The following is a 15,760-nucleotide window of genomic DNA, read 5'->3' on the forward strand; positions in this document are numbered from 1 at the left end:
AACTTCCTTGAATGAATATTTTGTTTTTAAGTATCTAGGGGTAGTCTAGTGTACTTCAGAGAAATGGTTGTGACATGGCTTATTACATCTAAGTATGTCAGATCATCAACCACTTTTGTGTATAACCTAAGAAAGCACAAAATACAATTTTCTAATTAATTCATTAAGGGGGAACGCTATCTAAGCTGATTTGAGTGTTCACAAGACATGATTTATCGCCAAATGAAGCCTAAGTTGTACAACTCTGTCATAATGTTACTTAGAGCCTTCAGTATTTTCTGAGGTTGTACAGATTCACCTGACTGACATTCTAAAGTGTCCATTTTCATGCTATTAAAAACACCAACAAAAAACAGGGTGAAAATAAAAGCACATCTAATCTATTATTTTTGTTTTAAGAAAATAAATTTAAAATAAATTTAAAATAAGTTTTAAAAATAGTTTTAAAACTTAACATGTTTTGATTGAAATAGTCTAATTATAGTTTTAAAAATGGTAACTTATTCCGGCCTATTGACCTTTATGTTACCTGTAGTTACAGCAGATTGTCTGCTATTGTTTGAACTGCCATTTGTCTGTGTGGGAAGCAATCAGGAGAAGTTCCAGCTTTCACACTCATTTGTGAGAAGTCATAAAACAGCAGGAGTTCAGGAGAGTCTCTGCTCTCACTTTATTTAAACAAAGGGGACAGATGGCCTTAGATCGTTACTTGCTAGGACTTTTAAAAAGTCAGAGACAGCTCCTGGTTGGATGAGCAAAGGTACGCCTTATTTGAATAAATTAAAGACAACAATGCGCCTTTACTATAAAACTTTCTACACGAGTAACAAATCATATTTGCTCTTGCAATTCTCCAAAGATGTCTTTGCACATCTTTGCTTTCCTTTCTATCTCCCTTCTTCTTTTCCATTTGTCTCAGGTAAATGAATGTATGTCTCTGTTGTTCTGCAGTTTCTGTTGTAATTTTATCCGTTGTCTTCTATTGGATTAAACTCTGTAATCCTGTGACGTCAACACTCATTGTTGTTTTCTGTGTGGCTACATGCGGCCTGCCGGAAGAACCTGGGATCCGTAAGAAGATTGAGTCACAGAGTTTTCTTAAGAAATATACTATAACTTAAAATCTTCAACAGTTTCGAGAATAAACCTCTCAATTTAAAGAGAAGTCAGGTGCCAGTAACAAGTCCAAACACATTTTGCACCTTGATCAGTTAAAAGCAACACCTTTGCTGATATTTGCACTGGTTGAGGTTTTGTTGTTGGTCACAGGTTCATACACTCTGTAAACCTGAGAACTTTTGAAATTAATAACTGTATAGCATATAATATTTACACTACAAACAAGGTAAAGTTCAAGGGAAACTGTTATTGGCGTACACAGTTCTGTGTCAAAGACAAGCTAATCCATCCTTTAGTCATGAGACAAAGTCTTGACTCTTGGGGAATATTTCACAAGTCTAAAGAAGGCAATACCATCTTGTAATTCTCAAAAAGATAATAATGCTGGCCCAAAGTGTTTTTGTTTTTTGTGTTGGTTTTTCTTTTACTTTCATTTGAAAATATAAGTCAACATTTAAATGTAACCAGAATTAAGATTTACACTCAACAAGTAAAACACTTTGGAAATTCTGCATGCTTTGTAGAAAAATCCAGGTATGAGCTCACCAAATGCATTTAAAGATGTGGATGTGATATCTCTGTATTTTAATGGTAACATAATTATATTGGGAGATGCTTGATCCTTGGACTCACTCTGACCCCACTTCATTCATAGAATGCAGTTTTAAAACACACACTACTAACAAGACAGCTTCACTTTTTTGATTTTTTTTAAAACCTGATAACTACAATTGTAGTTATAAGTTTCAGCACGATTGATAGGCAAATAACATTGCACCTGACTAAAATAATCTCTTTATGACAATGAAATTATGATCTAAACATTTTCCCCCTCCAAAAACACTGCTTTAATCCAAAATTATTCTAATCAAGTTCAAGAAAGATGGTATAGCAAAAACTAACAAAAATTAGAAATGTATTCAACAAAATTTTATCAAATTTATAAACATAGAAAACACAGCTTGAGCGTCACAAAAACCTGGAACTGTTTGTCATGAATCTTTCCTGCAGTTACACTGACAAAGCTTATTAGACAAAGTCTTATTCCAAACAACACAGAAAATTGTAAAACGGACAAAGACTAAAAACTAACATTCAAGATCCAGAGGAAGCATGCCGTTACTCCACCATTACTTCCAAAGGAGAGGGCATGAAGTGCTTTTCATAACCTGAGGTAGACTGTTCTTCCTCTGATGAGCTCCAACTATCATTCCTCTCTTCATCAGAGTCAACCATTTTACTGTACTCCTTCCTCCCGTATCTGCTGTCTGTACTGTCACTGCTTTCTCTGGTGGGATCCTCCTGTTGATCATCTTGGCAATCCATCAGGGGACAGCCATTCTCCTTTTTCATCATGTCGGGGTCAAAAACCTTGGACTTTATTTCCACAATTTCCAAAATAGAGATTGTTGGATAAGGTTCGTAGAGGGGACTGCGCATCCAAGTCAAGGGCTCGTTAATCTACAGGTGGATCAAAGAGAAGATTATTATTTTTACATTTTTTAAGTAAAACTTAAAAAAACAGCATGTCATTATGATTAAATACCAAATAATTTAAATTATTTTTAATAGTTGCAGTTGATTGCAGATTTGATTTTTGCTCACCTGGCGCTTCATCTGTTTGAAGATTTGGCTGTTGCTGGGATCTGGCACTTTCTCATAAAGACACTGAGGTAGGAGTGGGCACTCTTTTTTGCCTCCATGAAAAACACTAAAACAAAAAAAAACCATAAACCGATACCATCAATGGCATAAACCCCCCAGGAACCTTTTCACATTACAAACAAACTTTACTTAACTTTCACAGGGATTCTAATTGCATAAAGTAGCATATGATGGCACAGATGAAGAGAAAATAAGATGCATGGTTTTCAAAATTGTTACTCTTATATGAAAAGACTCACTAACACTTTACACAATTAACTAATCAGAGTTGAAGGAAAGATGAATGGCAAATACAGGAAACAAGCATTATGGAGGGAAAAAATCTGATCGAGGCTGTAACAGACTTGAGCCTTATAACTCTCGTAAACATACACCTAAAGTTACAATGGAGTAGCTTATATCAAAGCATTTTCATGAAATAGAATTGAATGGCCCCACTACTACTCAAATTCTGGGGTTAGCCTTCGAAATTGTCGATCATAGCAGCTCTTCATTTACACTGAATGTGTGCAGGCTAATTTTCACAGAAGAACGGGCAAAAATGTCCATACAAACACCATAGAGTCATGCCCTAAAAGACTCACTACACCGTGTTGGTCTTTCATAGAAAATTACAAAAAATTGTAGCCAAACAAAATGTGAACAAGTTTAAGGGATGTGGAAATTTTTTCAGACAAAGTATATACATTTGCTTTGTCAGTATTAATGTTCTTAGATGATTGGCATCAAGGTATCTAGCAATGATTTTCTTACCACAGTATGAAACTGGTGATAGCTATGGCGATGACCAACAGCACAATCACCACAAAGGGAGTCACAAATGCTGAACAGAAATAGAAATATAGTGGAAGAAAGAAATTTAACAAATTTACTTGTTACAACCATTTTACAGGATATTACATATTAACATAAAGTTAATACATGATGGCATACCATAATCTTCATGATGATTGGTTTTGAATGTTTTGTTGACCTTTTCACTGGGCCCAGCAGCGGTCACAGCTCTTATCCAAACCGTGTATCCCTGACCTGGACTAAGATCCTTCAGAGTGTAAGTCGTATCTGTGATATTTATGTAGTGCACTGGTTTGTGGTTTGGATCTGAGGTTAAGAAAAAAACAAAACATAGGACCATCAATTCACACTGTCAAAGAGCATTCCAACTTAGAAAAAACAGAAAGATTGTGCCGTTTAGTTGTAATATTTTTATTCAGATTTCCATATGAAATTAATATCCTCCACTATCAAAATAATATCCTTGTGTTGTTGCCACTTTGGTGAGTAAAATAAGAAAAAAGATCATTTTTATTTTATATTGCAGTGGTTATTAGCTCACTCCTACAGGAGATGTCACCACTTCAATCAAGGCCCACAATATGAGTCTTTTTTGTTCTTTTGTATTTTTATGTTATTTAGCTATTTCCTTGTTTACAAATTTTGTCATGTTCATTCCTGTCTTGTCTTTCCTACTTTGTTTTGTCCTCTGTTGCTGCTTTGCCAAGTACATTTCCCTGAATGTGATCAATATTTTTATCTTTAGTTGGAATCCCTACATATTCATATTGGACAATTCTATTCTGTCAAAGACATCAGGTTTTCATTTTATTTTAACAACTTCAATTTCTTTATATCCTTATATGTATCTTCTGGTTAAGCTTTATTGCACTAAACTGAATAAATTAGTCATTTAAGTTAATAAAAATAATTAAACTAAGGGGAATTGCACAGAAAAGAAAGAGCTGCAACACACAGTAACTGCAGAACATATTTAAAATACTATTATTGCTGGTTGTTTCATTGTGGTATATTTACTTTTTATGTTATGTTTGCAATTTGATTGTTTTTGCAATTGGAATTGGAGAGTTTTTACTGCTTTGTTGCCTGTCAGAAAAATATAGAAACTAAAGAAACTTGTTTGTCATAGAAATTGAACATTTCTGTGCATCCTACTGTTTATATTATGCAATCTACTATAATTAAGTGTATTGTATCATGTTATTCATAGCATTTTGTACCTCCTTGCTTGTTCAGTCCTATTTCATAGTACAAGATCACCCCCGTCTGGTTGGAACAGGGAACTGGCTCCCAAGTCAGAATCACCTTAGTACCAACAATATCAGACACTTTGAATGAAGTCACTTTGGAAGGAACTGATGGAGAAAAAAAAAGTTCATTAACCATCAATACAAGAAAATACAGTGATTAGGGATTTATGGAGAATAAATCAGCACACTCACCTCCCTGAGCTGAATATCCTGTAGCTGTTGCAAGCTGACTAATTGCATTCGAGTTTGACACTGCAAACAATGATACTTGGTATGGTGTGTACTTTTTAAATGTACCTACAGATGGAGACACATGAGAGTAAAAGAACCATAAATTAAAATAAAAAAATATGTTCCAAATTTTTGAAAAAACACTGAAAAGCTTAAATCGTTCTGAACCACAACAGAAATAAGCCGTATCCATCTGCTGTATCGCAGGCCACTAACCTTCAAAAAAGGCTGTGGTCTGTTTCTTGTCCACTTTGATCCAGTCAGATCCGCTGCCAGGTAGACACTCTTTGTATTGCACCACATACTGTTTGATGCCGTCGGAAACCTTGGAGGACTGATTCCAGGACACAGTGAGGTTCTTTTCGTTCATCTTGAGGTAAATTTTTGGCTCAGTTGCTTGTTTTCCTAGAGAAAATACAAAATAGGTTTTAGCCTTGATAATCCACAGAGGAAATACCAGCATTGTGAAACAATCGTGACGTCTAATGTAAGCTGACATAATTTCCTTTAGCAGCAACTCTGACTGAATGTAACATATGAAGGCTTTTATCCCTAGTGCTATAACTATTCTACCAAAAACTAATTTGTTTACAAAAGTCAAAAGTAAATGAACTAAACGCATTTCTAGTCATATCTCAGGTTAGCGAGGAAACGGCTGCAATTTCCTCTACTTTACCAATAGTAAGTTTGACAAAAAAGAAATAGATACCTGGTATCGGCCTAGGCAGACGAGAAGTCTTTGTTGCACCGAGAGCATTGTAGGCTGATACACTAAAGGATGATACATTCTTCAGAGATGAGGTGAGGCGCCACTTCAATTCATCATACACAAAGAGGCTGCTTGGGTTGTGCGTGGACACATGTATTAGCTGTTCAGTGCGATTATTGTAGAAAACTGTGATTTCATATCCAAGAATGTAACCTCGGGCCTGAGAAATGGAAAGATTCTGGACAAGCCAGATGGTATTGACTGAGTGCTGAATATGCCATTTAGAGAGAGAGAAAGATGGTCTTTAAATTCATTTTTGAGCTTACCTTCCAGTACAGAAAACAGTCAGAGTTTGACAAAAGCAGCCCGCAGTCCAACCATGCATCAACCTCTCCAACTGGAGCTGCAAAAAAGACAAATGTTACATACTCCGCACACATTAAATCTACCCAATACAAATCCTAAATGTCAACTTTTGTAGTGCTGATACGTTTCTTAAAGAGTGAAAAGTTGTTTTTGAATCCTGATAGAATGATCAGTCATTCTGTCAATACAAAAACTATTGCCATTGTGGATAAATGTAAAGATAAGTCATTAAAGTGAATATGTTTAGACCTCATTATTCTTTTAAGATGTAAGAAGTCAGGAGATGGAGCTCAAATGGCATACATCTCAAAATGTATTCAGCATCTCATGTTTAAACAATTATCGTGAAAGCTATTCATTTGATTATAGTCAAAAAATGTACACCTGTATTTATTTTGCATTTGCATGCAGCGTTTGCCCCTTAAACATTTTGCCATATTAGAGGACTAAACTTCAGTGCATTTTATTGGGATTTTGTGACACACCAGCACAAAATAGTGCTAAATAACAAGATGGAAAAAAGCGCAAGATAGAATTTAATTGCAAATAAAACCAGTGACCTTTGTTTGTATTTACTCCCCATTACCCTCAAACACCTTACTCTAATTCTCTTAAATAATACCTATTGCACAAAATTGTAGCCACATTATAATATAAATGAAACCAAGGTTGAACCTTTTGGGCTACATAAAAAGAGTATGAGCAGAGGGTTGCAATCATCAGAAATTCGTCAACTCAGCATCCTCTCCCTTACTGGAAAAACAAAACTTTTCACCACTGGAGGAAATGAGGAACTCTGTTGATACTGCAACAATTGGCAATCCCAGGTCTCCAATCTGAGGGAACAAACTATCCCCAAAAATGACAATACTCTGTCTCCCAGAGCACGGTTTATTAAGGCTATATACGTCCAGAATTAGGAAGCTGGATGTCTCCCTGTAGTCCTCGTCTCAATCCCAATGTACACTTGTGTGAAACCTGGTGACCAGCATTATGAGGTAACCAGCTGTTGTGATGCTGTACAAGTCTTCCACACACTGCTGAGGCCCCCGATCATTAAATAAATAAATTTGTACATTTTCATTATACTTCATTTTTTAATTCACCCAATATACTAAACATCAGTGAGCAAGAGTTAAAAGCAGAATAAGTCATTAGCGGAAAGGATTTTGCATCTTTTTCAAATACTTTACTCTGCAACTCAACCCACAAATATATTTCGCTTACAAATGTGATGCCATTTAAAGGTTAGTAAACAAGTTTTCTGATTAAGTAAGACTGTTTGCCAATAAATATTGCTGCATTCATAAGCACGCATCCAAGGCTGGTGTCGGTGTAACATGTAGAAGGCAATAAAATACATGGTAACACTTTATTTGAAGGGGGGTGAATAAGACTGTCATGACACTTTCATAAACATGACATAACACCTGTCATGAACATGAATAAGCCTTCATGAATATTTATGACTGTTGTCATAAAGCATCATTCGGTAAATTATGACACTTTTAATACAAAGTTGACATTATTCAAAATGTCTTTGTTATGAGAACTTGACATTAACTAAGAAATCATTACTGTTTAAACTTTACCTTTAATAACATAAAGTTACCTAATTTTTAAAGTGCAATCAGTAATACTTTTATAACAAATTTATATCAGCAATGATTTCTTGGTTAATGTCAAGTTGTCATAACAAAGACATTTTGAATAATGTCAACTTTGTATTAAAAGTGTCATAATTTACCGAATGACGCTTTATGACAACAGTCATAAATATTCATGAAGGCTTATTCATGTTCATGACAGGTGTTATGTCATTTTTATGACAGTGTCATGTCAGTCTTATTCAACCCCCTTCAAATAAAGTGTTACCAAATACATTTACTTTTCTTGTCGAATGCCAAAAGATAAATACTCACACGACTCAGCACTTTTTATTGAATAGCTTGGACTCCAGTCACTCATCAGGCTCGGGTCACATTTACAACGGACCTGAAATTCGTAAACTGTGCTGGGCTGGGGTTCTATGACTCCGTAGCTGCTACTTAAGTTATACTCAGTCTGTGATGAAAGAACGAGGGTAAAAGTTTGGCATTAATTCTTAGGAAAAAAAATACAAAAACACCAAATACCATAGGAAATTAATTTGCCAAACTTACCCGAATCCAGTTTTGATCATCCTTAATACGATATCTAACGTCACAGACTCCAACATTAAGCTCCAGCTCGCCACAGATGGTGCTCCAGTGAATCTCTAACGGATCTTCCTCGCTTAATGTGATTGTAGGTGGAGGCGGCTTGACTGGTGTGATTGGGGAAGAGACAGAGGACCAAAAATCAGGCAGATCTTTGGTCCTCTGCCTGATGTCAGATTGAACGTTTTCAATCGTACATCGGATTGAAAACGTTCAATCCGATGTACGAGTCACAAAAGTAATACAAGGAAGGTATTCTAATAGGATCAGCAATATCTATTTATTTCAGCTATTGGGGATTGTTCTGTCTGACTTCATTAGAAAAACTTGGGAGTAGACGTACTGATGTTCTGGGTGTGGATAACAATTTCCTGAGATTTGACAGAACCATTCTGATTCTGTACCCAAACCCGGAGTTCTCCATGGCTCTCGAAGTTTTCCCGACAGATTTTCCCGTCTAAGCTATTCCGAGTGGTCACAGGCTTCTCCCTGAAAAAAAGCAGGAGAAGATGTGAGAGGACAGGCCAAGGCAAAAAAAAAAAAAAGCAGGGCCTAAAAATGTTTAATTTTGGGAGATTAAGAGCAGAAATTTGCCAAGTGCGTTTACTCTTCATTTTCTGGCTTCCAGTGAAGGGTGTAGATAGGACCGATATCTGGGGGGGGTTTTGGATCCCAAATGCATTCGATAACTGAACAGTGCGTCGGATTGCACGGTCTGAAGCACTCAAGGTTAGAGGGAGGAGCAGGAGGACCTGGTGAGCACAAAGAGAGAACGTGTCAGCATAGATGCATTGTTTTTCCTGCCAGATATATGGATTTGTAGGTTTTCTTTGCATCACATACGATGGATTAAGAAATAACAGACATTACTCATCTGTGCTATTTACATATTAGCTATAAATGAGTGCAGACCTAAATGTTTTCCTCTCTCTCCACATGAAATTATTCCCATGCCAGAAACCCGTTGAATAGTTCCTCTACCTCAAGCATAAAATAGGTCTCTGAGCAGCCTCCTGCTGGTATGTAGTGATCCGGAAGGTGCTTCACTTTTTCCGCATTTTGTAATGTTACAGACTTATTCCAAATTATATTAAATTAATATCTTTCCTCAAAATCCTACTCACAAATACTCCATTATGACAATGTGGATTTTTTTTTTTTTTTTTTTTACAGATTTATTAAAAAACAGAAAATCGAGAAATCACATTTACGTAGATATTCACAGTCTTTGCTTAATACTTTGTTGATCCACCTTTGGAAGCAATTACTGCCTGACGTCTTTTTGAATATGACGCCACAAGCTTAGCTCAGGTGAGCAGTTTCATCCATTCTTCTTTACAGTCCTTCTCAAGCCCCATCAGGCTGAATGGAGTCATCTGTACAGTCATTATCAGATTCAAGTCTGGACTCTGGCTCGGTCACTCCAGGGCTCTGAAGCCACTCCTTTGGGATGATGGCCATGTACTTTGGGTCGTTGTCCTGCTGAAGAATTAACCAGTGCACCAGGCTAAGGTCAAAAAAGCTTTGAGGCAAGTTTTTATCCAGGTTGTCTCTGTAGGTTGCTGCATTCATCTTTCTCTCCATCCTGACTAGTCTCCCAGTTCCTACTGCTGCAAAACATCCCCATAGCATGATGTTACCACCACCATTCTTCACTGTAGTGGTGGTATTGTCCTGGTTTCCTCCAAACCTTATTCCTGGTGTTCACACCAAAGTGTTCAATCTCAGACCAGATAATTTAGTTTCTCGTGGTTTAATCCTTCAGGTGCCTATTGGGCAAACTCCATGCGGGGCGCCAATGCCTTTTATCAAGGAGTGGCTTTCGTCTGGCCAGTCTACCATACAGGTCTGATTGGTGGATTGCGATTGAGATGGTTGGTCTTCTGGAAGGTTCTCCACTCTCAACAGAGGAAACCTAGAGATCTGACAGAGTGACCATTGGTTTCTTGATCGCCTCCCTGATCGATCAGGCGTGATGGCACTAGAGAGAGTCCTGCTGGTTCCAAACTTCATCCGCTCACCAATAATGGAGGCCACTGAACTCACTGGAACCTTCAAAGCAGCAGAAATGTTTCTGTATCCTTCTCAAGATCTGTGCCTCAAGATAGTCCTTGTCTTGGAGGTCTACAGATAATTAATTTGATTTCATGCTTGATTTTTACCTCTGACCTGCTGTTAGCTGTGGGATCTAACATAGGTGGGTCTGTGCCTTTCCAGATCTAGCCAGTTTAACTAAACTTACACATGTGGAGTCCATGTAAGCTGTGGAAACATTTAAAAGATGATCTGTGGATGTAGCTCAGTTTTGAGCTTCATGGCAAAGGATGTGAATATTTACAGAAATGTGATTTTTTGGGGGTGGCAAAATCCTCAAAGAACATTTTTTCACATTATCGTAATTTGGTTGAGGATGCATTGAAACATGATAAACACTCCAGCAAGAACTCAGAATATTGATCATTAAGAAGTAGTTGTGCAGATATATGTGTGATTTATTTATAAACAGACAAAGGTCTTACAGAGCCAAAAAAGCAGTCGCGGTACGGAAGGTACTATCCTCGTGAGTCACAATACAAAAATGTAATGCCTGCTGTGTGAAGCTGCCAGGGGTATGAGTCAGAAAAAAAAATCCAAGTGTCTGTGACATTTTCTATGTAACAAACATGGTAAAATATTACATATCGTTATTTTTACAACACAGAGAAAAAGAAAGAGAAAAAAGAGACCCCTATTTTACTGCCCATCAGTATCTATATATTTGATCTGGGAGGTAAAATTGATAAAAAATAAAAATAAAAGCAAAAACAAACAGGAAGCAGTTCTCTAAAAAAATGCACAAAAAGTTACAAAACAAAGAAAGGTACACTCATTTTAAACAACAATACAAAGGATGTTTGAGTGACTCACATGCTCATCCGCCTGTCTCTCAAGCTTACACTTTTTTTTACACATTCAATACACGCCTGTCACCTTTACCCATTTCTCATAAGCCTGCGTGTGCTTTGCAGTAATCAGTTCAATACTTGCACATGAGACATTACAAGAAGGCGCAGTAGTTGCCGTGTTAACAGGAAGCAGGTAGCTACAGTCTGAATGAGTGCTGTCTTCCTTTAAGACCACTTCCCTTTTAATATAGACTGCAAATCAAATCATATTTAAAGTATAAATGCAAATAATTGCTCATATTATATATAATGCAAAGCAAAAGTAAGGCTATCAATTGTTAAAATAGACTTAACTGACTAATCTGATCACATATTTTGTGGTTTTTACTGTGATCACAAGAAAGGCAGCATCAAATAGTGTTGAAAAATTCATTTACTACATACAGTCAGAACATTACAAATTCAAATACTGCTCTAAAAACAACCAACAAGGATGCTTTCTAACAGTAGCATCATTCAGTAGTGCAACTATAAAGCCAGATAGTAGTAGACAACTGCATTTGGGCATATTTTAAAAAGCAAATGCAGCATTTTATTTTATTTTTTTAATTATCTAGTGGAAGCACCTAGGTTAGTTTACATACATTAGATTAACATTAGGGTAATCTAATGTACCCACCCTTTGGTTTGTTATTTTGTTTGCATTTCCTTTTAATTCCTGTAAAGCACTTTCTATAGCCTTGTTGCTGAAAATGTGCTAAATAAATAAGATTACCTTTTACCTTTAAAAAAATGAAAATGTTCAAACTATAGAATTAAACAACCATATATAATCAATATTACCACAGGGTGAAAGTTTATTTTTAATATAGTTTTTAAATAAACATATTGCTCCTTGATATAATAGTATTTTCAACTCAAGCAAAACATATGATGAACAGCACAGCTCATTTTATAATATTGGTAGAAAATAAACTTGTTAATTTCTGAGGAAATGTGGATGTATGAAGCTTGGAGATATTCTTCTCCCAGTAATAAATATACAAATTTGAATAAGCCTACCTGGGCTAGAACAACAACAGTACAGGAAGGTGACCAGCAAGACGGGCAGCAGCCACCACGTCGTAGGTGTGGCCATCACATTTGGACCTCAAGTTTCTGAAAAACAAATACGTTTTCATTCCGTAGATTTATCTTTACTTGAAGTGAATAAATTTATACAACGAACCAAAACCTCGGTAAAAACAAGTCACCGCGAGAACCTCACGAGACCCTCGCGTCAGGTAAAATGTGCTGCTATTAAGAGTTGCGTTCACTTCCCCGACATAGCAGGAATACATATATAAGCACCAACATTTGCTCTTTAGCAGGGCTATACATTAAGTAAATATTTCTACTATAACGCAAAATTCTTTACCTCATTTCGAGATACACAAAGACACATGAAGCGCATGTTGTGGCCGTAGGAAACTAACGCTGAAAAAAAGTTACTGCGGAATTAAAAACTTTGCCGGGTGAAGCTCCTCCCTTTTCAGGAATTACCGATGACGTAGAAAGTAGATTATGGTTATATTTTTATTCTCGGGCTCTGTTCTTCATTCTTCCGGTATGGCTCTCTGATGTTGTCCTAAAACGTGCCCTCACTGTCAAAGCATGTTTTGCTTTTGTTTTGTTTCGCTTTTTTGCTGTTGTTGTTTTCGTTGTTTTTTTTGTTTGTTTTTTTTTCCTTTTTGGAGTGTCTGTTTTTATCACAATACAACTTATAATAAATTGGAACAGCCTGATGAAGCATAATGAAACTGAATGCAGTTATTTCAAATTGAAGCTGAACATTCATTCCACTTTTTGTTGCTTTGCTTTTTTGCCTTCGTTTTTTGTTTGTTTGTTTGTTTGTTTGTTTTAAAGCATATTGAGGGTGTTTTTTTTTATTTTGCTTGTCAGAATGGACGGAATTTCAGCTGCATGCACTATTAGCAGCCAAAATTTACATGAACAGACTGGTGCAAAAAGAACAATTTGAACTAACACTGGTTTTACTTTATTGCAAATTTACTTTTTTCCATTTGTTTCTGAGACTGACCATTTCCTCAAGAGTTTACAGTTTTCTTCTGTATTTTGTTAACAAAATGTATTTGATAAATATTTCTGTGAGGAAAAAAAAACACATCACATGTTTGTGAGTAAGGCATTTTATAGTTTTGTTGTTTTGAATGGGAAATTGTTACATCACATTTGTTCAATGAAACATATAGAAAATATTTTTACACTACAAATGACATTAGACCTACTTTCACATGACAGGCTGTTTATGAAGTTTTACAAAATATAGCACAAAGTTCTTAAAAGTTGCAGAAACATTAATCAGGAATGAAAAAAGTACATTTATTCCTGTCTGTCTTTAAACACTGAAAACATTTTAGTACGGAAAACAGAACACGTTTACTAATTCGACTCAACTTCTTGACAAACGTGAAACAAAATTAAAATGTTTCTGTGTGTATGTGTGCATATTTGTGGGAGGGTGTAAAAACATTTGCTAACACATGCTTTCATTCATCAACCCTCAGCAAAGGGAGCTGATCTCGCTTTTGCTGCAGCCCCACTTGCAGCAGGCGTTGGACAGACCCACCACGACGTCCCGGCCTTTGCGGTCAGCTTTCCGGAGAGCCTCCAGGATTTCATCAGTAATGAACGACCGGGTGGACCTGCTGAACCCACCATTAGGGTTGTTTTGGGGCGTGAAGCTGAGGTCTTTGGTTGTTTGAAGGAAGTTTTCAACCATAAAGTTGGAGGTCAAGCCCTCTGAAGACTCATCTTGATGGGAGGTGAATGGGTCTTCTGAAACATCTGGTGGAGGGAACAATACGGCTTGCTCATGTTTACTATCATAAAAGATGCACCAAAAGATTACGTGATAGTAGGAGTACCTGGATTATCAAATGCACCTGTTATTGTAACATAACTCTATTAATATCTGATTTAAATATATTCTATTTCAGTTGTTGCTTGAACCAGTACCCTAAGACTACATGGCAAAAATATGGACTCAATTACACTTCAAACAATTCAAACAAAAAGTTGATCATGGGTTTTAAATTAACTCTCCACTGGTTTGGAAATCTTATGAATTGTGTGATTTTGACCATCTTTGAGATCAAGTTACATGCAAATTATAAAAAAAATATCCTGACAGTATAATAAGAGTGAAAGTGAAGATTTAGATGCTCCCGCAGGCTTACCTGGACTTCTAAGTGATCGTTTCCAGCGTGATCCTCCGCAGGTGAAGATGACTGCTCGAATAAACTCTCTGCCACAGAGTTTCACCCCATACGTTGGATCCTCCATGGGCTGAGCTCCAACCCCAGCCACAAGCAAACACACGGCCATTACCACTGCTTTCCACATTGTATCCCAAGCAAGTAAAGCAAGATGGAAAAATTCAAGTTTTTTTTTTCTTATGTCTGTGTCCCAGTTTGCTTGAGCTGTGCCCTTGCAGGTGATCCAGATGTGGTTTATAAAGGAGTTTGTTGCTATGTATTGGAGAGGATGGCAGGCCTTCTCAAGCAGAGAGAGAGAGAGAGAGATTTGAAAAAGTGATATAGTGGAAGACCTTTATGGAAACAAAAGGCAGACCAAAGGTGGCATAATCAGCAAATGCATTAGAAGCATCTGTGATACAATTGTATTTCAGCTTGTGACGTATATTCATTTCCATCACTGTCCTAACCCTTTCTCAAATTTGAAACAGACTTAATAAAAGTCTCTGTAATTATCCAAACAAGCTATGACTAACTGATCAGATTGCATATTTAAATTGTTAAATATGCAATTGTTGATATGCAACAGTTTAAAACCTGGTTGGCATACATTTGTATTTGTACAGAAAGGTCTCATTTCAGAGCAGGGGTGCTTCCAGAAAGTTTGCAAAGGAGTGACCAGATGGGATCCATGTCCATGTCTCTGGGTGGCACACAACAAATTTATCAGGAGCTTTATAACATCAATCATGGCAGCTAAAAGTGGTCTTCACCTCTTTTAGACAAACATAAGAAATCACTAGGCACATCAGGTTATCTGACCAGAAGAGCAGTGAAGGTACAACCACATTAAAATTGAAACCCCACAGATAGACACCAGCCCTCATGCAACCTTGCAAGGGCAAGCAGGTAAAGAAAATGGAAAGAAAGAAAGAAAGAAAGAAAGAAAGAAAGAAAGAAAGAAAGAAAGAAAGAAAGAAAGAAAGAAAGAAAGAAAGAAAGAAAGAGGATTTGATTCTGCTTCTGACATGTTGACTTTAATTATTATATTATTTGCCATTCTTGATTTTCACGTCACCCTATATGACTTTTGAACATTTCATTTCTTTTTAATTTTTTTAAATTGAAAATTACCTTTGCTGTTAGCCCTTTGCCAAAAGGTGAACAGGAGGGAATGAGAAAGGATCGGTGACATTTTCAAAAACAGATAACATTGAATTCTCGCCATGAGTCAGAAAACTATAAAGTACATTTTTTATCAGTTGCTACATAGTCAAAGGTCGCC

At 36.6% G+C, this 15,760-nt stretch overlaps 2 protein-coding genes across 2 annotated transcripts; both read right to left on the reverse strand.

Annotated features, from left to right (window-relative positions):
* Window positions 1–1,536: 1,536 nt before the first annotated feature.
* Window positions 1,537–12,747, reverse strand: il12rb2l (interleukin 12 receptor, beta 2a, like). The gene is made up of 15 exons (XM_007562927.2): window positions 12,636–12,747; window positions 12,281–12,376; window positions 8,941–9,085; window positions 8,677–8,822; window positions 8,298–8,440; window positions 8,058–8,199; window positions 6,096–6,172; window positions 5,770–6,007; window positions 5,277–5,465; window positions 5,022–5,126; window positions 4,800–4,934; window positions 3,718–3,885; window positions 3,538–3,607; window positions 2,725–2,830; window positions 1,537–2,580 (listed from the first exon to the last, which is right to left on the reverse strand). The coding sequence occupies exons 2-15, from the start codon at window positions 12,354–12,356 to the stop codon at window positions 2,239–2,241; spliced, it is 2,082 nt and encodes a 693-aa protein (XP_007562989.1). The 5' UTR covers window positions 12,357–12,376; window positions 12,636–12,747; the 3' UTR covers window positions 1,537–2,238.
* Window positions 12,748–13,395: 648 nt separating this feature from the next.
* Window positions 13,396–14,715, reverse strand: rln3a (relaxin 3a). Its single transcript, XM_007562928.2, has 2 exons — window positions 14,458–14,715; window positions 13,396–14,065 (listed from the first exon to the last, which is right to left on the reverse strand). Exons 1-2 carry the CDS (start codon window positions 14,621–14,623, stop codon window positions 13,782–13,784), a joined length of 450 nt encoding a protein of 149 aa, XP_007562990.1. The 5' UTR covers window positions 14,624–14,715; the 3' UTR covers window positions 13,396–13,781.
* Between the last annotated feature and the right edge of the window lie 1,045 nt (window positions 14,716–15,760).

This window comes from Poecilia formosa, unplaced genomic scaffold, assembly GCF_000485575.1.
Source record: "Poecilia formosa unplaced genomic scaffold, Poecilia_formosa-5.1.2 Scaffold142, whole genome shotgun sequence".
Lineage (NCBI taxonomy): Eukaryota > Metazoa > Chordata > Actinopteri > Cyprinodontiformes > Poeciliidae > Poecilia > Poecilia formosa.